The 24,704-nt window shown below is 36.5% G+C and overlaps 1 protein-coding gene across 1 annotated transcript; it reads right to left on the reverse strand.

Moving 5' to 3' along the window:
* Positions 1 to 22,331: 22,331 nt before the first annotated feature.
* LOC107766830 (uncharacterized) lies at positions 22,332 to 24,245 on the reverse strand. The gene is made up of 3 exons (XM_075224433.1): positions 23,578 to 24,245; positions 23,035 to 23,421; positions 22,332 to 22,572 (listed from the first exon to the last, which is right to left on the reverse strand). Exons 1-3 carry the CDS (start codon positions 24,243 to 24,245, stop codon positions 22,332 to 22,334), a joined length of 1,296 nt encoding a protein of 431 aa, XP_075080534.1.
* Positions 24,246 to 24,704: the final 459 nt, after the last annotated feature.

The raw sequence follows: 24,704 nt of genomic DNA on the forward strand, positions 1-24,704 counted from the left end.
TTTTTCTTCCTTCCTTTTTTCCTGTTCGTAATTTTTGCATAAATTATTTCTTAAAAAAATTATTTTCTGTTTGTTAACACTTTTAAGGGGATCATGATGAATCTGTGATGAACTTTTGGATTTTAAGATAAAGGTTTGGGGTTTGGTATCATAAAATGCATTTGCACCATTCGGTTATTTGGAATAGAGTAAAGTATTAAACCAGACTTTTTTTTAAGCAAATTATGGGCCCAAAAGAATTCTTCCTGAACCAAGAATAATAAAATTGAAAGTGGCCCATACGTCAATAAGGTCACAAGGTGGCCAACATTCCCACAACTAATTTACTTTATTCCTTCCACAATAATTTCCATAAATTATGCCTCACAACAATCTCAAATATTAGGAAAATAATTGAAAAAGGCGTAGTTGCTTTAGGCGCGTAACTTAAATTACTTTCCTAAATTTGGGTGTGCATTTATGTGACCCAAATTCAAATCTCAACAACGTTAGATAAAATGTGTCGTGGACCGCGAGTGTATTTATGTGACATGGTTCAAGGCGTGTTTTAGATGACGTTAAATCTTTCCTAAAAATAATTAAATAAAAGCGGTTATAAAGTTAAAATTGAACCATAGGTTAAAACATGTTTTAAAATCAGATAAATAGGCTAATAATAACAATTGAGCGACCGTGCTAGAACCACGGAACTCGGGAATGCCTAACACCTTCTCCCGGGTTAACAGAATTCCTTACCCGGATTTCTATGTTCGCAGACTGTAAAACAGAGTCAATCTTTCCTCGATTTGGTATTTAAACCGGTGACTTGGGACACCATAAATTATCTCAAGTGGCGACTCTAATTCTTAAATAAATAATCTCATTTCGATTGTCACTTTGATTGGAAAAAACTCCCTTATATCCTTCCGAGAGTGGTAAAAAGGAGGTGTGACAGCTTGAAGAACAAAGGGAAAGCATCTCAGAATGCAATTCAAGTCAGCAACAAAGGAATCTCACTCAGAAAGTACAAGTCAGCAGGGCAGCAGAAACTGCAAGTTCAAGTTTGAAGATATAGATATGATTCTTGTAATTCGTATATCATAGTTTAGTCTGGCTTCTTTTATTTTGTCACGGTATAATAAGGAGTTCAGTAAGCAGAAACAACAACAATAACAGCAAAATCATAGCTCTTCGGTAGTACCAGCTATCAAAACTTCTTGAACTACACGCGACCTGATTCCCCTATAACCCGGGATATGTAGGCTGTCCAAAACCAAGACTCGGTTGCACCCTTTCTCTTTTCTCTTATCCTTATTTCTTCCCTTTTGAATAAAAATATGTTAAACAATTAGTCACATGGCTCACCTTATCTTTGCTTGAAAACTCTTCATATTTCCAAATAAAGAGGGGTAGTTGTGAGCACCTAATTTTTGACAATATTTAATTTTTTATCACTTCTTCTATGTAAATATTTTAGGGGTTTTAACCTACAATTTTTAGCTTTGTTACACTTTTTATTATAGGGTAAAAATACAAAATTATAAAAGGTGAATTATTACTATTAATATTTTATTATTATTTTTTTTTTAAATAATAAGAAAATTCTGAAAAATATTAATTTTTTTTTAATTTTCAGGAGTGATTTAAAAAATAAGAAAAAGGGAAGTATTGAATAGAAAAAAATAAAAGTAAAATTAGGTTTGGAATTCTCTTTTAAAAAGTAAAAGAAAGTAGAAAATTAAAAAAATAAAAGTAAAGTTTTGTGGAAATTTTAAAAAAATAAAAGTAAAAGAAAAAGAAAGTTGGAATTAAAAAATAAATATAAAGGTATCTGAAAATTAAAAAAAAAATTAAAGTAAAAGAAAGTAGAATTTTTAAAAGAAAAGCAAAAGAAAGTGGATTGTTTTTTTAAGAAAAGTTAAATAAGTGGAATTCTCTTTTAAAAAATAAAAAAAGTGGGATTTTTAATAAGATAAAAGTAATTAAAGTTGGAATTTAAAAAATAAAAGTAAAGAAAGGTGGGATTTGTTTTTATAAAAAAATAAAAGCAATTTGTAAGTGAGATTTCTTTTAATTAAAAAATAATAAAACAATAAAATATTTTTAAAAAAATCTGAAAAATTTCGAAAATTTTGCTATAAATAGAAGAGAAAATTTGAGAAGAAAAAAAAGAAGAGAGGGGGAGGAGATAAATTTAGGTTGAAAGTTTTCATTCAATTTTTCTTTCAACATTTCGGGCCTTGAATCTTGGGTTTGAAGAAGAGTTGATAGAGATTTTGTTGTTGTTGTTGTATTGACTCTACAACTTTCAGATTTTATTCATTTGAATTCACTCTCTTGTAGGTATGTAATTCAAGCTCTTGAGTTAAAAAATGTCGGAGCATCCATACAACACCAGGTCCAAAGGCGAATTGATCATGTCTAACCAAGAACTTGATGCGAGTAGCATCGATCCTTCAAGAGAGGTGGAAGAATTGGATGTTAATTCGATGAAAGAAGAGATGTATAAGTTGAAGCAGCAGATGGCCGAAATGTACCAGGCCTGGGCAAAAGGGCAACCACCACCAGCTTACCCCGCCAACCCTGCTTTCATCCCACCATTGACTCAAACCCAGGAACATCCTACTATTGATTCATCTGCAGGATTTCCTATTTACCATCACTACCAAGGCACCACCTCCCAAACCCGCAAGCTCCACCACCCAAACCAGTTTCGTACCCTCCTCCACCAGCCACTCCTGTCTTCGTAGCACCACCACCTGCTACAATTCACCGATCCTCCAGCGAGCCTTTATTCCAGGCTCATGACAACCAGTATTACCCCCTTGAGCCCACTTTCAAAGCTCCGTAACCCTATTCTTACACTTCTCGTTTCGATCTTCCTGTGGAAGCTGAGAAACCATCCAAAAATCCCGAACAAAAGGAGATGTTCAGGAAAGTTAAAAGCTTAGAACAGTCATTCAGGGACTTGCGGGGGTTGGGAGGTAAAGTAAGTGTGGCTTAAAAAGACCTATGTTTGTTTCCAGATGTGCAATTGCCGGCAGGGTTTAAGATGCCCAAGTTTGATTTGTACGATGGGCACGGTGATCCAATAGCGCACTTGAGAGGGTTTTATAGCAAAATGAGGGGAGCTGGATGGAAGGATGAATTGATAATGGCATATTTCAATCAATGTTTGAGTGGTTCAGCGTTGGAATGGTATACCCGGCAAGATCACGGAAGATGGTACACATGGAATGATCTAACCCAGGCATTTGCTTGTCACTTCCAGTACAATCTCGAGGTCATTTCGGATCGACTGTCCTTAACAAAACTTGAGAAAAAGCACAGTGAAAGTTTCAGAGAGTATGGTTTCCGTTGGAGAGAGCAAGCAGCGAGGGTTGACCCTCCGATGAAAGAAAGTGAAATGGTGGATTATTTCCTGCAGGCCTTAGAGCCCACTTATTTCAGTCATCTGGTATCGGTTGTAGGCAAATCCTTCAACGAAGTGGTGAAAATGGGGGGCATGGTAAGAGAAGGGCTCAAGTCGAATAAAATCATGAACTATTCGGCTATTAAGGCAACCACTCAGGCTATTCAGGGTGGCGTGGGAGGAATAATTGGGAAAAAGAAGAGATAAGATATGGCGACAATTGATTCAGGAGCTTGGTTCGGACCCTGAGGCTCATCTTACCAATATAATCAGCCTCGACCCCACCACCGAACTTACCCCCACACCCAGTATAATCCACCCCAACACTATTACCCCCCACCAGAACCTCATTTTTCTGTCCACCACGCCCAAACATACAACCAACCTCCTGCCCACGCGCAATGGCGTGCGCCCATTCCCCAAAACACTTATCCACCACCACGAGCCTACCGAAACCCTCTTGGACCAAGTTTTCGGCCTAATCAAGCATTTAAGGATGAAAGGTTGCAGAAAAAAAACCTTTACTCCATTAGAAGAGTCATATACTAGTCTGTTTCACAGGCTAAGACAACTGGACATGCTAAGGCCGATACAGTCAAAATTGCCAAATCCTCCCCCAAAAAATCTGGATTATTCTGTAAGTTGCAAATATTGTTCTGGTACTCTGGGTCATGACACGGAGAAGTGCTGGCACCTAAAAAGTGTTATCCAAGAGCTCATTGATACTAATAGAATTGAAGTTCAAGCTCTAGAGGCGCCTAATATCAACCGAAATCTGATGCCAACCTACCAAGAGACAAATATGATTGAAATAATGCATAAGGGAGGGGAGCCCAAGAAGCCTTCACAGACCATCATGATGATTCGGTCCAGTGAGGTCAAGCCAATTGAACCATCTATGGCAATTAAGAAGAGGTTTTCAAGTGATGTGGTAGAAAAACAAGAAAGGGTGAAAGTGGTTGTGCCAGGAGTGGCAAGCAGACCTATCGTAATTTTGGAGGGTGCCCGCACAGATCATGCCATTATTAAGCCAGTAACCTAGTTACCGATAGTCAATAACAGGGCTATTCCGTGGAATTATGAACGGATGACAATGACTTAGAAAGGGAAAGAAGTTAAAGAAGAATTCTGTGAGACCTAGGGTTTGACCCGTTCGGGGAGATGCTTTGCCCCCGAGGAGTTAAGAAAAGCTAAAGATAACCTAGTATTAGTGAAGAAAGCTGTAACTGACGAAGATGCAGAGGAATTCTTGAGAAAGATGAAGATGCAAGACTATTCTATCGTGGAACAATTGAAAAAGACGTCTGCTCAGATTTCAATATTGACATTGTTAATCCACTCAGACGAGCATCGTCGAGCCTTAATGAAAATCTTGAATAAGGCTCATGTTCCCGATAAAATCTCAGTGGATCATCTGGAAAAGATAGCCAATAAAATCTTTGAAGTGAACAGAGTCACTTTTTCTGACAAGGAATTGTCTGTAGAAGGTACTGAGCACAACAGAGCTCTTTACCTTACTGTGAAATGTGAGGACTCCATGGTTACCCGGGTATTGGTCGATAATGGTTCCAATGCGAACATTTGCCCTCTCTCCACTCTGAGCAAGTTGAAAGTAGAAAAGGAGAGGATTCGTAAGAACAATATCTGTGTGCGGGGATTTGATGGCGGAGGCAAAGATTCAGTTGGGGATATAGTGCTACAACTAACAATAGGGCCAGCTGAGTTCACAATGGAGTTCCAGGTGCTAGACATAGTTGTTTCCTACAATCTGCTGTTAGGTCGACCATGGATTCACGCAGCTAAAGCAGTCCCATCAACACTACACCAGATGGTCAAATTTGAATGGGATAGACAGGAAATAGTTGTGCACGACAAAGATAATTTGTGCGCTCATAGCAATACCGTTGTGTCGTTCATTGAAATGGAAGATGACAAGGGGTCGTGGGTCTACAAGGTTTTTGACACGATGTTGGTCGAGAAAGTTCCAGAGGGGAAACACATTCCAAATCCGAAGATAACCGCCGCATCAGTCAGGGTGGCCTTTGAAATGTTGAAGAATGGTTTTGTACCAAGCAAAGGTTTGGGTTCATCTCTGCAAGGTATCATACAGCCGGTGTCCCTCCCTAAAAACTTGGGAACATTTGGCCTGGGATTCAAGCCCATAGCCGCAGACATAAAAAGAGCCAAGAAATTGAAACAGAAGGTGTGGGTCCTTCCAAAGCCAGTCCCACGTATTTCTAGATCATTTGTCAATTCTGATACCAGAAGTCGCCCAATAACAACAATTCCCAGTTCTGTGATTGATCCTGACAAGGAATTAATTGAAAAATTCGAGAAATTGTTTGATGATGTAAACATGGTGGAAATTGGAGAAGGTTCTAGCAACGCGAAAGTGCAATTTGTCCGGCCAAAAACAAAGCTTAACAATTGGAAGGCTACTCCTCTCCCCACTCGGAAGGAGTTTTGGTAGTTTATTTTGATTTTCCTTCAGTTTGTCTGGGTTATTCCAGGGTTGTAATCCAGATTGTTATCTTTCAGTCTGTTTGAGTGTGCAAACCTTGTTATCTTTTATCATTCAATGAAATGAAATCTCCCTTTCTTCATCATTCCTGATGGTTTTCCGTTTTGTTTTTCTTTTCTTTTCTATACAGTTCTTTTTACGTTGGTTCTAATGACATGGTATGCATGAGGAATCCTCAGCCCAGTCTTAAACATCAATCTGATTTTGAAATAATAATTCAAGAAGTAGAATGTGATGACGAATCAGAATATGATGAGGATGAGACTTTTGAAGAGATTAGTAAGGAATTAAATCACTTTGAAGGAAGACTCAAACCCAACCTGAATGATACAGAAACCATCAATTTAGGGGACGCAGATAATATCAGAGACACTAAAATAAGCGTCCACCTTGAACCAAAGATCAGGGAAGAGATAATTAAAGCACTGATTGAATACAAAGATATTTTGCATGGTCATATGATGACATGCCAGGTTTGAGCACTGATTTGGTGGTCCACAAATTACCCACTAACCCGGCATTCCCTCCTGTCAAGCAAAAATTGAGAAAGTTCAAAACTGATATGAGTGTGAAGATTAAGGAAGAAATCACCAAGCAGTTAGACGCAAAGGTCATTCGGGTCACACGATATCCCATTTGGTTAGCTAATGTTGTGCCAGTACCAAAGAAGGACGGCAAGATCAAAGTATGTGTTGATTACCACAATCTCAACAAAGCAAGTCCAAAGGATAATTTCCCACTACCCAATATCCATATTTTGATAGATAATTGCGCCAAGCGTGAAATTGGATCTTTTGTGGATTGCTATACATGGTATCATCAGATTTTAATGGATGAAGAAGATGCGGAAAAGGCGGAATTCATCACGCCATGGGGAACTTATTGCTACCGAGTAATGCCATTTGGTTTGAAAAACGCTGGGGCAACTTACATGAGGGCAATGACTACTGTGTTCCATGATATGATACACAAGGAGATTGAGGTATACGTAGATGATGTAATCATAAAGTTGAAGCAGCAGGCCGACCACGTCGGAGATTTGAGGAAATATTTCTAGAGGCTTCGCAGGTAAAACCTCAAACTTAACCCTGCCAAGTGCGCATTTGGTGTTCCATCCAGAAAATTGTTGGGATTCATAGTCAGTCGTCGAGGCATTGAGTTGGACCCATCAAAGATCAAATCTATCCAAGAATTGCCGCCTCCGAGGAACAAGATTGAGGTGATGAGTCTGTTAGGGAGGTTGAACTACATCAGCAGGTTTATTGCTCAGCTCACGATAACTTGTGAGCCTATTTTCAAGTTGCTGAAGAAGGATGTTGCGGTCAAGTGGACTGATGAGTGTCAAGAAGCATTTGATAAGATAAAAGGATATTTGTCAAACCCACCTGTGATGGTTCCACCAGAACCAGGGAGACCTTTGATTCTTTACTTGACAGTCCTGGAAAATTCATTTGGTTGTGTATTGGGTCAGCATGACATCACTGGCTGGAAGGAACAGTCCATCTACTATATTAGCAAGAAGTTCACGGCTTATGAGGTTAAGTACACTCACCTGGAAAGGACATGTTGCGCCCTAACTTGGGTAGCACAAAAATTGAAACATTATTTGTCATCCTACACTACTTACCTCATTTCGCGCTTGGATCTGTTGAAGTATATCTTTCAAAAGCCTATGCCCATAGGAAGACTTGCGAAGTGGTAGATTTTGCTCATGGAGTTTGACATCATCTATGTGACTCGGACCGCGATGAAATCCCAAGCATTGGCCGATCATTTGGCCGAGAACCCGGTCGATGAAGAGTACGAGCCATTGAGAACTTATTTTCCCGATGAAGAGGTGATGCATATCGACAAACTGGAGTAGATTGAAAAACCAGGTTGGAAACTTTTCTTTGATGGGGCTGCCAACATGAAAGGAGTTGGAATAAGAGTTGTGCTTATTTCTGAAATAGGGCATCACTATCCTGTTACGGCTCAACTTCGTTTCTATTGTACCAATAATATGGCTGAGTATGAGGCATGCATTTTGGGTTTAAGGCTAGCTGCAAACAGGGATGTCCAGGAAGTCTTGGTCTTGGGAGACTCGGATCTTCTGGTGCACCAGATTCAAGGAGAATGGGAAACATGTGATTTAAAGCTCATACCATACCGACAATGTTTGCCTGATCTTTGTCAACGGTTTCGATCAGTAGAGTTCAGGCATATTCCAAGGGTCCATAATGAGGTGGCCGATGCTTTGGCTACCTTGGAATCAATGTTGCACCATCCGGACAAAGCTTATGTCGATCCTCTACATATTCAAGTCCGAGATCAGCATGCTTACTGTAACATGGTGGAAGAAGCTTGATGGTGAACTATGGTTCCATGATATCAGGGAGTACATCAGAATGGGGGTATATCCGGTGCAAGCCATGGGGAATCAAAAGAGAACAATTCGACGGTTGGCAAGTGGATTTGTCTTCAGTGGAGGAGTTTTGTATGAAAGAACACCAGACCTTGGATTGTTAAGATGCATAGATGCTAGACAAGCTACGACTGTCATGTCCGAGGTACATTCGGGAGTCTACGGACCACATATGAACGGATATGTGTTGGCGAAAAAAATTATCTGAGCAGGTTATTATTGGCTCACCATGGAGCGAGATTGTATCAGTTTTGTGCGCAAATGTCATCAGTGCCAGATACACGGAGATTTGATTCATTCTCCACCAATGGAATTGCACACAATGTCAGCACCATGACCCTTCGTTGCTTGGGGCATGGATGTCATTGGACCAATTGAGCCAGTAGCATCCAACGGGCACATGTTCATTCTGGTAGCCATTGATTATTTCACCAAGTGGGTTGAGGCTAAAACTTTCAAGTCTGTAACCAAGAAAGCAGTGGTTGATTTTGTTCACTCAAATATCATCTGTCGATTTGGAATCCCAAAGGTGATCATCACGGATAATGGTGCTAATCTTAGCAGTAATTTGATGAAAGAGGTATGTCAGCAGTTTAAGATTGCACATCGCAATTCTACCCCATATCGTCCCAAGGAGAATGGATTAGTCGAGGTAGCCAACAAAAACATAAAGAAGATACTTCGGAAAATGATAGAAGTTTCCAGGCAATGCATTAAAAATTACCATTTGCGTTGCTAGGTTATCGCACTACTGTCCGTACTTTAGTAGGTGCAACTCCTTATTTGTTGGTATATGGCACTGAAGTAGTGATACCTGCGGAAGTTGAAATCCCGTCCCTTCGCATTGTCGCTGAGACTGAGATTGATGATGATGAGTGGGTCAAAACCCGTTTGGAGCAGTTGAGTTTGATTGATGAAAAAAGATTGGCAGCAGTGTGTCATGGCCAGTTATATCAAAAGAGAATGGCGAGAGCGTACAACGAAAAGGTGCGTTCTCGAAAGTTTGAAGTGGGTCAGCAAGTATTAAAGCGCATCCTTCCACACTAGGCCGAAGCGAAGGGCAAGTTCGCCCCAAATTGGCAAGGGCCGTTCATTGTTACAAAAGTGTTGTCCGATAGTGCTTTGTATATAACAGATATCGAAGGCAAATGTGTAGACATGGCTATCAATTCTGATGCAGTCAAGAGATATTATGTATGATTTTTTTGGTTCAATTGTTGATTGTTTGTACTTGGCATTGTTTCGAAGATTGGAATGACGAAGGCAATTTGTTCTGCTATCTAAACACTCTACCCTTTGTTTCCCCTTTTGAGCCTTATTTATTTTATTTCATACCCCTATTTTAGAATCAATAACGAAAAGGGGAGAAAAGAAAGAAAAGAAAAAGAAAAAAGAAAAGAAAAGAAAAGAAGCGAAAAGAGAAAATACAAGAAAATAAAGAAATTCAGGTGTGAACTACGTTTGACCTGATTCCTGTTAAGGATACGCAGGCAGCCTCACGGCTCGGTCATATCATATCAAAATAAAAATAAAAGTTTCCCAGCAGAGTCGCCAGAGCTGTCACACCTCCTTTTTACCACTCTCGGAAGGGTATAAGGGAGTTTTTTCCAATTAAAGTGACAATCGAAACGAGATTATTTATTTAAGAATCAGAGTCGCCACTTGGGATAATTTATAGTGTCCCAAGTCACCGGTTTAAATTCCAAATTGAGGAAAGATTGACTCTGTTTTACAGTCCGCGAACATAGAAATCCGGGTAAGGAATTTTGTTAACTCAGGAGAAGGTGTTAGGCATTCCCGAGTTCCGTGGTTCTAGCACAGTCGCTCAACTGTTATTATTGGCCTATTTATCTGATTTTAACACATGTTTTAACCTATGATTCAATTTTAACTTTATAACCACTTTTATTTAATTATTTTTAGGAAAGATTTAACGTCATCTAAAACACGTCTTGAACCATGTCACATAAATACACCTGCGGTCCACGACACATTTTATCTAACATTGTTGAGATTTGGATTTGGGTCACATAAATGCACACCCGAGTTTAGGAAAGTAATTTAAGTTACGCGCCTAAAGTAACTACGCCTTTTTCAATTATTTTCCTAATCTTTTAGATTGTTGTGAGGCATAAGTTATGGAAATTATTGTGGAAGAAATAAAGTAAATTAGTTGTGGGAATGTTGGCCAACTTGTGACCTTATTGACGTATGGGCCACTTTCAATTTTATTATTCTTGGGTCAGGAAGAATTTTTTGGGCCCATAATTTGCTTAAAAAAAGTCTGGTTTAATACTTTACTCTATTCCAAATAACCGAATGGTACAAATGCATTTTATGATACCAAACCCCAAACCTTTATCTTAAAATTCAAAAGTTTATCACAGATTCATCATGATCCCCTTAAAAGTGTTAACAAACAGAAAATAACTTTTTTTAAAAAAATAATTTACGCAAAAATTACGAACAGGAAAAAAGGAAGAAAAAAAATTGAATGAAAATAAAATAATAATAAAAGATAAAAAAAACTCAAAAATCAGTACCTATTTACAAGTAAATTTCGCTCATATTCTTGCGGCAAAAAGAAATTATGATTTCAATTTAGCAAAACTTAAGACACTTTCGAAGGCTTATCATAAGAAGAACTAAATAATCAAGCCCATATATATAGCATAATAAAAGAAACTCAATCCTCTTCCCACATGTTACAAAAATCAAAGTCATATATTTATATATTTAAGAATAGAACTAAAAACAATACAGTGGGAAAAACAACCTTAATAGCGGTTGCCGAGAAGAAAATCGAATCAAAACAACAAAAAGGGTTGATGAAACGGGGTTGTGAGCAAGAACTTCGAACGACCTTGAACCTGCCGAAAAACTCGAATCTCGGTTGAGCAGAAGACCGAATTGCTGCTCATACTTGGAAAGTTTTGGGGCTGTTTTTGAGGTGTTGTTTCACTGCGTTTTCAGACTATTTCGGGGAGCTTTAGTGGCCAGCTTTCATGGTTGTTCTTGTTGTATTTTTCAGCTATTTATTGAGGAAGAAAGGCTATTTTTTTAGGTGAAGTTTTGGAGCTAGACTATTGCGTTTTTATGGAGCTTAAAAAGACAAGCTATGACATCCATGAATGCATTTTCATGAAATTTTTGTGAGCTACTTCTATTGGTGAAAGATGTGGGTCTTTTGGAGGAGAAAAGATGATCTTACATGGTGAAATATGGTTGTCCTAGGGATAGAGCTGGAGGAGCTACGACTGTTTTTATCCAAAGAAGAAGAAGACACTCACCCTCTTTCTTTTTAGTTTTTTTTTTCCTGATCTGAGCCCTTTCTTTTTCTGTTTTGTTCCCCTCAGATTTTTGGCATTTTTTCTCCCTTTCTTCTGTGTGTGCATGTGTTATATATAACGGAAAAAACTTAGAAAAGAAAGATTCCCCCAGCTCTAATTTTTGTCCTCATTCCCCTTTCCCCATGTGCCAAAAAATGTGAATGGGAATTAAAAGGGGTGCATGTGAGTTTGTTATGGGGACTGGATAAGAAAGCATCTTTTGGCAAGTTGCACAATTTATTATCTCTTGTTCTTTAATTTTTTTTTTCCTTTTTTTTTCAGATTTTCTTTTATTCTAAAGATGAATTAAAAATAGCTTTATAAAGATACTAGTATATTTAAGATAGTAAAAAATGTTTAGAGAAGACACATAACTACTATATTAATGAAATTTAAATACTACTCAATATATACTAAAATGTAAAATATTTTTTGATCTTTTTCTTCTTATCTTTTTTTTTTTGGAAAATAACATGCCAAGACTATTTTGTATTTTTTTTTTTCAAAATATCAACTAGCTAGGATAAGGGAAAATTTGTAGTTTTTTTTTTTAAAATAAAATAAGGTAAAGAGAGCGATACTATACCTAAACTAAATATTTATGCTAAAATATGAAAAATCCTGGGGAGGGTCAAAAATCACATGTCTACAAGACCCACGGTCATGCTTGACACCAACGTATAGATACTCGTCACCATGCCTATGCGTCGTACTCAACAAGAAGCAAGTAGCAAATATGACTCAACTCCTAATCCCTCAAGCTAGAGTTAGACCAAACACTTACCTAGATGCCTTGAACACCACTCAAATCTCAATTATAGCTTTACTCCTCGATTCCACCACCAATCCGCTCGAATCTAATCACAAGTTACTTAATTACATCAATAAGTGCTAAATGAATCAATCCCAATGCATGAAAAATGAGTTTTCTAAGGTTTTACCCAAAAGTCAAAAATCACCCCCGGGCCCACGTGGTCGAAACCCGAGATTCGGACCAAAACACGATTACCCATTCCCCCACGAATCCAAATATATAACTTATTTTGAAATCGGATCTCAAATTGAGGTCCAAATCCCCAACTTTAGAAAAACCTAGGTTCTACCCAAAACACCTAATTTCCCCCATGAAAATCTTTGATTTGAAGTTGAAATCATGTTAAAAGATGTTAAGGAGTGAAGAAAATGAGTTAGAAATCACTTACCAACATTTTGGAGAAGAAAAGTTGTTTGAAAAATCATCTCTTATGTTTTTTTTTTGGGTTTTGAAAAGTGAAAAATAACTGAAATTCCCGTTTATTTATAACCCTCTCAGACCCCCAGTGCGGACCGCATCAAATGGACCGCGGCCGCACTAGCGTACCTGAAGACCTGCAGTTCAGCACCCTGTGCGGACCGCACAAGGCCGACTGTGGCCGCACAACCTCCACCGCGGACCGCACAAAGGCGACCGCGACCGCGCTGGCCCCTCCGCGGTCGCACGCGATTTCTCGCAGACCGCACTAGAGGGTTCAGAGACTGCAACTTCCTGAACCTGCAACACCTGACTTTCTAAGCCTAAGGCATCCCGGAACCTACTCGAAACTCACCTGAACCCTCGAAACTCCAACACAAGTATACACACAGCCTCAAAAAATCCTACGGACATATTCGTGTAATCAAATTGCCAAAATAACATCACGAGCATCGAATTAAACCTCGAGATCAATGATATTTCTCAAAACTCTTTTAAACATCAAGTTTCTCAATTAAGGTCCGGATCGCGTCAAGCAATGTCCGTTTTCAACCAAATTTCACAGGAATGACTCAAGTCATATATAAGACCTGTACCGGGCACCGGAACCAAAATACGGGCCCGATACCATTGCTTTCTAATCAGTTTTCATTTCAAATTTCCTTAAACAATTTCTGAAAATAATTTCACTTAAAAATTCATTTCGCGGACTTGGGACCTCGAAATTCGATTCCGAGCATACGCCCAAGTCCCATATTTTCCTATGGACCCTCCAAGATCGTTGAATCACGGATCCGGGTCCGTTTACCCAAAATATTGACCGAAGTCAAATTTATTTATTTTAACATCAAAACTTAGCATTTTTCACAGAGTTTCATATTAATCTTTCCGGCTACGCACTCAGACTGTGCATGTAAATCGAGGCGACTCTAATGAGGTTTTCAAGGCCTCGAAGACGCAAAAATCAACTGAAAGCAAGTGATGACCCTTTGGGTCGTCACAATTACCATGCAGTCGGATTCGTTCAAAGGTAGTTAATGCAGTTCCTTCAACTGGTGAATCACCATGTACTCTGAGTCAATAAAAAAAAGTGAATCGAACTCCTGTCATTGGTAAATCACCACGTACTCTGAGTCGATCAAAAGAAGCGAATCGAACTCATGTCATTGGTGAATCACCACGTAGTTGAAATCAATCAAAAGAACCGAATCGAACTCCCTTTATTGGCGAATCATCTCGTACCCAGAGTTGTTCTACCTGTTCTACATCTGACTTTGATGACAATGAATTACTTGAGACAATATGTTCTGTAAGTTTTGATCTGAAGTTTTTTGATTTTGTTTTTGTAAAAGTACAACATGTTTTTTAGCTGAATTTTTCTTCTATATCTGAATTTTTGTTGTGTATCTATTCTAGAGGTTAACAACGGAGGTTCAAAGGCATGCAGAAAAAGAAAGAAGCACGATTGTGAACGAAGTTTTTGATAAGTTTAAAAAGGAGGAGCGATATGCTATTGTGGATGCGGTTTTTGTAAAAGTGAAGGTAAGCTAATTTATAGAGAAGTCTTTTTATTTCTGGTGATGTTATTCAAATTAATCATTGTTAGTAATTTTTTTTCTAGGAATATTTCGATGAGAAGTTTGAACAGTTGTTTACGATTGTCAACAAATCAAATGGAATGGACGATGGCAATTTTGATTTGAGTAACCATCGAGAATATGATAGGATGAACGACTGTTACGAACATCTATCGGCTTTTGAAGGCGATCAACATGTTCAAGAACAAGTTGAAGAGGAACATTCCAGTGCTGATAGATTGAGCAGAGATGGAAATGATGAAGCACAGTTATCAACTGAGAATATTGGAAGCAAGCAAGGTGCAGATAATCAAGTTGTTGAGACTGAAGAACATACTGCTCATGATGCATTGCGTAAAGTCACAGATTATAATGCTACACATAAGGAAGCGGCTATTGAAGGCGATGAACATGTTCAACAACAAGGTGGAGAGGAACAATCAAGTGTTTGTAGACAGAGTAAAGATGAAAATGATGAAGAGTTAACAATCAAGAAAGGTACAGATGATCAAGTTGTTGGCACTGAAAAACATGCACCGAGTTGTGCTTTGGAAAGTGATATTGGAAAAGGCAATTTGTTTGGCGATGGAGATCAAGTACCTGTTTGTACTTTAGAACTGAAAGCGAGTGATGTGTCTAGCACTATTGGGAAAGACGATCGGTATACAGGATTACTAGCTATTTGCAAAGAACTTCTAGGTGGTGATACACAGGAAATTGTTACTACATGTACAAAGTGTGAAGTTTATAATATTTCAATGATACCTTAGATAGGAGCTGAAGTTTTGTTTCATGTGTTTGTTTTTTTTGTAAAAACTACAACATGTTTTTTTGCTGAATGTTTTGGTTTGTAACTGGTGAACTTCAGCTCTAGAGCTGAAGTTTTTATTTTTGTAACTGTCGAACTTCAGCTCTAGAGCTGAAGTTTTTATTTGTGACTAGCTAACTTCAGCCTTCTTAGAGTTGAAGTTTTAACTGTTTTTTTATAATATCTTATAGTGAAATTTTCACTACATGTATAAATTTTTTCTATGTTCTATATATAGAAAAACTAGTTGATTTATTCCCCTTCTTTATGAATATGCAGCGGAAGTTGAAACTAGTTGTGCCTCAATTGACACAACTCAAAAACTCTCTGATGATGCTGAATTGAATGAAGGTAGAGTTGAGAAAAACCTTCCAGAGAATACTCCAATGCTCCTCGATGTTGGTTCACAATTGAATGAAGCTGGAAATGATGATATCGACAAAGGCATGCAACCTGGGGAAACCACAATGGAAGACAAATGTCAAGGTATTCTATAGATCATGAATTTATTATATTTGATCGAAGTATATTTTTTACAGTTTGAAATTTTACATACTTTATTTTCTTTTTTATGTTTTTGAATGATTTTTCAGAAAGACTTGAGGCAGCTCAAAAAGAATTTGGTGAGCTTATGCAGCTATATGAAAAAGGAGAAATACATATATTCACACATGTTGCCTCACAGACAGGTGTGAAGTGTGTTGGTATTATTTTATAAAATTTAGTCAGTATTATTTAATTATTTTTTTTTGCATGAAGATACATGATCTGTTGAGATGCAAACACTATCTGTGTTGCAGCACTTAGACCAAGTAGTTAGTTTCTGCAATTCGATTACAATCTATTTTTTTTGCCTAATGTGTGTTTTCTATCAGTTTTATTTATGTTTATATTTTCCTTGCTTTTGCATATCTCATCTGATGCATCGGAACTTCTTCCAAAACCTAAGAGAAGGAAGATTTCCAATTCTCCTATGTGTGATACCAGTGACTAATTCAGAAGGTAATTCTGCTGTTGTTGTTGTTCGTGAAGAGACACAAGAACGTCGTGAACAGCAGGGAGTTGGTCAAGCATCTGCCACGATGGTTGTAGTTTTTCCCCCTGCTGTTGAACAGCAGCAGTTAGTTGTGACGGAACAACAGGAAGAGCAAGCAAAAGGAAAACCAGATAAAAAAGGGAAAAGGATTCGTATGGAGAGTATTTGGTTGAGATCTCCTTACGTAGTTCATAAACGAAAGGAAAGGGGGCAAGATTGGAAAGTAGGAAAGAATATACGAAGGTGTCCCTTCCATTATATTAATCATGATAGTGGATTGATGCAAAGATTTACAGAGTGGTTGAAAATGGATGCCGGTGAATATGATTCCAATCCATTCATATTAGCTGGAATTGATATTCGAAACATTCTTTACCGAGCTTATGGATCCTAAATCTAATCTTGCAGATGAAGTAAGTTATTAAATTTGTTTTTTGAATTGGTTTTCAACTGTATTTCCCAAAACTTCACCTTATTTTTTATAGTAAAGTTTTTGTACTGTAATTTCGAAAACTTCAGCTTTATTCATACTAAAATGCTGAATTTTTTTAGCTTATTTGCTAAAAATTCAGCCTAACCGTGCTGAAGTTTTTGACATGCATTCTCTAGTTCTTTTTTCAAAACTTTTAAATCAAACATGCTGAAGTTTTTTAGATTATTTTCTAACACTTCAAACTAAATATGCTTAAGTTTTTGTCATGCTGTTTGTAGTTTTTTCACATGTTATCATTTGTTGTTGTTCATTTGCAGCATATGGATGTGGGCATATATTACTTGCACAAAAAATATTGCTATCACCTTCCAGCTTATCCAAAATCAAGATTTGCAGTAACAGATTTAATTTTTGATCAGTATATGACTAAGCTGGCTGATATTCATCCTTTAGAAGAACAGATGGATAAAATTAGAAAAAGGAAGCAAAAGAGAATGGAGGATAAAAAAAAGAGCAAATCAAAGAGAAAGAGGATATCCAAACAACAGGCTCAAGAATAAGAAGAAGAAGCAGTTATTCGGACACTTACGTACTTTAGTTGGTTTGAGGAAGAATCAACAAATGAAAAGGTGGCCAACTACGTAAAAGGCCTCGACCTTTCCTGTGGTATCTCATGGGCATCTACCAGAAAAGTATTCTTTCCATTTTGACTTAAGCCAATGATGGGCCAGAGATCTACGCACTACTTTTTTGGAATTCTGGACTTTAAAGATAAAATTATATATGTGTATGATTCCATGGGCAGTGTAACATATGAGCGTGCGGTTGAACATGTCAGAAATTATGCCCGGTTGATCCTACACTATCTCAAATACTTGGAATTTGGGGCACACAATAAATTTTATGAGGCTAGTCCTGTGGAAAAATTTCAAATTAAGTGGATGGTCTCACCGCAGCAGACTAACAAGTACGTGTTTCGCATATGTTTTACCATGCATCTTATGTTTATTATATTTTGTCCTTGTGTTAACTATTTTTCATGTTCTTTTTGTAGTGTTGATTGTGGTGTATTTGCTCTTAAGTTAATTGATATGCGGTTGAATAAAAAAGATGTCTTCAATTTCGATCAAAGTCAGTCATTGACCTTCAGGAGAGAATTGGCTGCCAATCTTTGGGCTCATGGAAAGTGGAAAAAAGATAGCGGCTATGAAACTCCAGAAGAACAACAAGGACATGATTATGGAGATTTTGAAGAGACTGTGTGTGAATTTTTTGATTAGAGGATTGGTTGCACATAATTTGTATTTTGTGAATATACATTAAGTATTTTTTTATTTCACTTTTGTTCATACAACTATGTTTGTGTCTTTTATTATGAATTTTAAGTACATTTTTGTTGAAAAACCTTAAGCATGAAGTAAATGACTTCTGGTTTTTTAGCTGAAGTTTTGGTTAAAAGTCATAACAAAAGTGTCGATTATAGGACAAAAACTTCAGCTTATCAAATGTTGAAGTTTTTATAAATACACTAAAAAACTTCAGCACGTTGGGCTGAAGTTTTTTTGAAAAAGCTGTAGGAAAAAACTATTGAATCCAACACAAAAACTTCAGCTTATCAAGAGCTGAAGTTTTTAAAAATACACTAAAAAACTTCAGCACATTGGGCTGAAGTTTTTTGAAAAAGCTTTACGACAAAAACTATTGAATCCAACACAAAAACTTCAGCTTATCAAATGCTGAAATTTTTAGAAATATACTAAAAATTTTCAGCACATTGGGCTGAAGTTTTTTGAAAAAGCTGTACAAAAAAACTATTGAATCTAGCACAAAAACTTCAACTTATCAAGAGCTGAAGTTTTTAGAAATACACTAAAAACCTTCAGCATATTGGGCTGAAGTTTTTTTGAAAAAGCTCTACGAAAAACTATTGAATGCAACACAAAAACTTCAGCTTATCAAGAGCTGAAGTCTTTAGAAATACACTACAAAACTTCAGTACATTGGGCTGAAGTTTTTTGAAAAAACTTTACGACAAAAACTTTAGCATGTTTTGGTATTTTTTTACTTTGATATTTATCTTTTTTGCATTTTCTAGCTACTTTTTGTCATTTATCACCTATATCACCTACTTTTTGTGGCCTTATTTTTTACTATTTTTTATTGCATTTACCAACTACTAGCATTTACCTCTTACTTGTTTTGCCTGCTACTTATCTTCTTACATTCAATTTCTCTGAACAAAAAACAGTTAACAATCTCTTCAGCATTTATAGATATTAAATTGATTAGGTGTGCTCTTTGGCTATATTAATGATCTCTTCACTTGAAAATTTTCATAGTCATCCATAGACTTCTATCATATTTCTTTAAATTTATATTCAAAGAAAAACAAGAAAATGTTGGCATATACATGCTTATTGGGTGTAGCAGGGAGTTTATGGGAAGCAAAGATAATGAAGGAAAAGTCTAAATACTTCATATGTGAAGGAGAGTGGCCAGATCAAACACTCGAGCTCCAGGACAATTTGCTCTTTTTACTAGTTGATAAATCTAAGTTTTAGTAAAATTATCCCGGGGATCGAGTATTTGATGTGGCCACTCTCCGTCACATATGAAATTTTTTGGACTTCTCTTCATTATCTTTGCTTCCCACGAATTCCCTGCTGCACACCAGTAAGCATGTCTTTGCCAATATTTTCTTATTTTTTTCTTATGAAAGAAGACGGGAATTGCTAAAAAAAATTATAGTACTAAACTTTGTCAACTTGTGTCTGACAGAAAACGCTTTGGTGGAATTAAATTTGGTGAAATAGAGGGTGACTGTCTTATAGCTCATGGTGTTGCAGCGAATTTGCATGAACGCTTTTTCACACTTAGTAAGTCCTCCCAGATGCACATATGTGAAAAATGCAATAATATGGCAAATGTAATTCAGAGGTCCGTACAAGATGGTAAAGAAAGGTGCTCGTATTGCAGCTTTTGTGAATCAGTTGAAGACATAGTGAAGGTTCATGGAGTTTTGTTAAGAAACCCAAGAAAAGCAACTAGGACATGTGGAGAATATGAAGACACACTGTCAATTTTTTGCGTAGAGAATAACTTGTAAAAAAACTAATTTTTTCTTCTTTTTTTTCAAGGATGTAAGCGAAAACAAAATTGGATTGTGTAAATATACATTATTTTGTGTGATTTATGTGATGTCCTTTAAATTTTTGTTCTATTCGCATTACAGTTTTTTAGTATACTTGGATTGATTCAAATATGCTAAACTTCAGTATGAAGTAAATAACTTCTGCTTTATAAACTGAAGCTTTGGTTAAAAGTCATAACAAAAGTGTCAAATGTAGGACAAAAACTTAAGCTTTTTCTGCGTAAGTTAATTGAAAAAGCTTTACGACAAAAAATATCGAGTCCAGGACAAAAACTTCAGTTTATCAAGTGCTGAACATTTTAGAAATGAACTAAATAACTTCAACACATGCAGTTGATGTTATTTGAAAAAACTTTACGACAAAAACTATCGAGTCCAGGAGAAAAACTTCAGCTCATCAAGTACTGAAGTTTTCATAAATGAACTAACTAACTTCAGCATATTGAGCTGAAGTTTTTGAAAAAGCATTTACAACAAAACTATGGAATGCACGATGAAAAACTTCAGTTTATTATGTGCTGAAGTTTTAGAAATGAACTAAATAACTTCAGTACATTGGGCTGAAGTTTTTGAAAAAGCTTATGACAAAAACTTCAGCATGTTTTGGTATTTTTTTAAGTTGATACTTATCTTTTTTGCATTTACTATCTACTTTTTGTCTTTTGTCACCTACTTTATTTTTCATTTAAATTTTTTTGACCATATAGTAAATGATCCGAAAGTTATTTTCAGGCTGAAGTTATTTTTTTACTATAGAAAAATTGTGGGCTTATTAGGGCTAAAGTTATATTTCTTTTTGCATTTACCACATACTTGTTTTACTACATATTTATCTTGTTTCATTTAATTTCTCTGAACGTAAAACAGTAAAAACACCTGAAAAGTTACTTTTACATTTATAGATATTTAATTGAATAGGTGAACTCTTTGTCTATATTAACAATCTCTTCACTTGAAAATTTCATAGTCATTCATAGACTTCCATCATATTTCTTTAAATTTATATTCATCCATAGTTTTTGTTAAAGAAAGAATGTCTGGTGGAAGCAGAAGTAGGAAGCCTAATTTTGATGAAATCATGCCGAAGTGGGAGACTTTGAAGTGTGAATGGTACAATAGCAAACCGATGGCTAATCTTATGCTTTTGTGGGATCAAATAAAGGTTGATTGGGAGAGAATCAGACCAAAACTCTTTGCCAATGAATCATTCCAGAACAGGCTTAACCTGGAGCGTAGTTGTGGAGGTTATTTAACCTCATTCGACAAGGTTGTGCAACAGTTTCATAGTTTTCAGTTTCCCACCGGAACGACTATTCCAAGCTGCAAAACAACCTGAAGACTTTTCTTCCTCTTATGGACAGAGTAATCATCGAACAAAGTCAGTTGCGTGATGAATTCGACAAGTTGAAGATTGATATCCTTGGATTCAGTGGTCTTTTGCCCGATAGTTATCTCTGATACTGATGATGATGAGATACTTAGAGAAATTGAAGAGTACTGTGATGATGATGATGATGATGATGATGATGATAATGATGATGGTGGTGGTGGTGGTGGTGATGGTGGTGATGATTGTTTGTGTTTGTTATCCTTTTTTTATGTTTTAATCCTGTGCTTTTTTGTTTACTTCATCCCAGAGAGCTGAAGTTTTTAGGTTCATTTTGTATAACTTCAGCCCAGAGAGCTGATGTTTTTGTTTGTACTTTGTGTGTTGTTCTCATCTCTTTTTGTATCAATGTAATTCTCATACTCTTTCTTCTTAGCTTTATATTGCATTATCCTTGTTATTTATTGGTATTTGCTTTATACTTCTTAGTTGATTTTTATGTTTAGTTTTTGTAATTCTTTTTCATATTTTTATGTTGTGATTTTTTTGTAATGAATATGCTGAAGTTATTAAGTTCATTTTCTATAACTTCAGCTTAGAGATGCTGAAGATTTTGTTCGTACATGCCTTTCTTTTGTGTGTTGTACGCGTATGTGTGTCTGAGTGTGTGTATGTGTGTGTGTGTGTTAAGGATATGTATTTCACATACTGTAACCTGAAGTTTTTTCTCGCAGAAGTCATTGTGTACTTTTTAAAAATGCAACCAAACCTGTTAGCATGCGCAATAAAAATGAGTGATTTGTACTTTAGTAGTATATAAAATAGTCCAATAGCTTCTTCTTTTTATTCCTATGAAAAAAATCACATTTCAAATATGTCATACAATAATGAAAGTCTAAATTCAGACCAAGGATTATTGAAGGTTGGAGTACTTTTCAGTGTGTTTCTTTGAATATGGATGAGGTGCTAGAGAAGACAAGCAAGTTGTTCTATTATGCCCAACTTGTTTACATCGACTGCACTTGGTAGATTTTAATGGTACTGATTCAGTCACAGGTATATACCTCTTCTTTTGTCTTCTTCCTTGTAAAATCTCTACATTGGGAGGTTTTGTGATCTCAGATTATACATTTTGTGGTATATCCCATGATTTTTGATCTCCCACGGTATTCACATGTCCTTCATATGTTTTCAACCATGTTTCCTTTGAATACCAATTTGAGCAGTAATCAGATTTCTGCAGATATCTCTTATTAATAGCAGCAATTGCATGTGGACAGGGCAATTCATCAAGTTGGAATTCCAGGCAGTTACAAGTTCTCTTCTTTAAGTCCACAATGAACTCGATTCCTTCACTTTTTATTCTAAACAACATTGAATCAAGGTTGAACACCAAACAAGGAATAAAAAATTAAGACAAACTATATTAGTGTATTGTTGCTTCAAAAAGAAAAAGTATGAATTTTTTTAAATGTAAGCAGTAAATCACTGCAACAGATATAAAAAGCTGAAGTTAATAAATATACTCACAAACATTTTACAAGCCAAGTCCATCTTCTTAGTCATCTCTTCTTCTGCACATATTGATACTCTGTGAAAAGTTTCATTTGCCTTTTTTCTCCGTTCGTAAAACCACTCTCCCAACTTTTCTTGGATGAAATCTAACATTCTTAAAATAGGCAGTTCTCTCCCTTTTAGTAAAACGGAATTCATTGATTCTACCATGTTTGTTGTTAGCATATCATAACGTCGCCGTGGGAACCACGATCGAGCCCATCTCTCTGGAAGCTCTTCCATTATGTAATTGTATGTTTTCTTGTCAATACTTTTGAGTTGGGACATGATTAAAATCTTCACGTTTGTATGACCTTGCAGCACTTGGAAAAAGATTTATTACCGTGGCTTTTGCATGTCTTTGCTTTAAATTTTTCTCAAAGTGATAGAGGCAGATACTATGGTGAGCTTCAGGAAAAACTTTTCTAATCCCATTTGCAATTGATTGGTTTCTATCTGACAAGAAAACCAATTCACGACAGATTTGAATTGCTTTTCTCATTTCCCCGAAGAACCAAATGTATGCCTCATTGTTTTCTGATTCTACTACACTAAAACATAGAGGAAAGATTTGATTGTTTGCATCCTTTGATACAGCAACAAATAGAACACCATGATATTTGGACTTTAAAAACGTTGCATCTACTGCAATAACGGGTCTACAGTAGGACCAACCAGCTACTGATGTCGCAGAAGCAAAGAACATGTAAGCAAATTTGTACAGTGAAACACAAAAAAATAAATCATAAGGTGTGAAGTTTTTCAAATAGGAACATTTGAAACTTCAGGCTAATGGTTAGTATTGTTTTGCTTACCTATTCTGCACATCTCTTTTTATGCTTGTGTACGTTCCTGGATTTTTGCACACCATCATGTGTAGGTATGAAGGAAGAATTTGGTAGTTCTCTTTAAGTGTTCCCCTTATGCAAGCAACAGCTTTTTGAACAGCACGCCATACCTTGTGATAACCAATGTCGATTCCAAATTTCTTTTTCATTTCATTTTCTACAAAGGCTGGTGTAACCTCTATCTTTTTGTCTTGAACATGTTCTACAATTTGTTCACTTATAAAATTTGATGTAACATGCTTCTGATCTGATTTTCTTGCATCAACCGAGCATTCATGGATGTTATGATATTTTATCACCCTGAATAGTGTGGAACTTTTTATTCTGGTAGCACGTACATTCCAACCACATTTGTCTATGATGCATTTCAGCCCATATCTCTTTGAACATGATCTAACAGCAGTGAATTCAACTTTCTGGTTTATCTCCAAGCTGCAGAAAAATTTTGTCATATTTTGTTTGTTCTCAAAAATTGATCCAACTCTTACTTCCTCAGGCAACGCATCATGCCTAAGTATTTTACATGGTGGAGATTCTTTCAGCTTTCTCCTCACTCTTTTTCTTGATTTCTGAGAAGCACAAGAACTTTCAGCAATTTCTTCAATTCTATCTGATGTTATCGGTATAAGCTCCATGTTTACTTCATCATTGTTGTTGCTTATCGTTGCAGAAGATAACAAAAAGCTTTGTTGGATTGTGTGTTGGTTGTCAATTTGCATTATTAGTTGTCCTTCTTCTTCTTGTTGTCATCGACAAACTGGTTTGAATTTATTGGAGGAGGGGGTAATTGTTGCAGCATTATATTCTAAAGCAGTTGTAATGTTAGAAGGTTGTTGCGCGTTGTCTACTTCCATTATTGGTTGTCCTACTTCATATTGATAATCAGCAAAAGGTTCTGATTCTATCGCATATGCAAGAGATTGTTTGAATGCTGCAGATTCTGAAGGTTGTATTTTTCGATGATGAAATGGCAATTCTTGTAGGGTGAATCAGTTGTAAGCAAATGTATACAGGTACTGAGTTCTTCATCAGAAGTTACAAGCATTCCTTTGCTTGTATTTAGTTTGATATCAAACCATACTTTTAGTGCATAT

Source organism: Nicotiana tabacum, chromosome 11 (genome assembly GCF_000715075.1).
Source record: "Nicotiana tabacum cultivar K326 chromosome 11, ASM71507v2, whole genome shotgun sequence".
NCBI lineage: Eukaryota > Viridiplantae > Streptophyta > Magnoliopsida > Solanales > Solanaceae > Nicotiana > Nicotiana tabacum.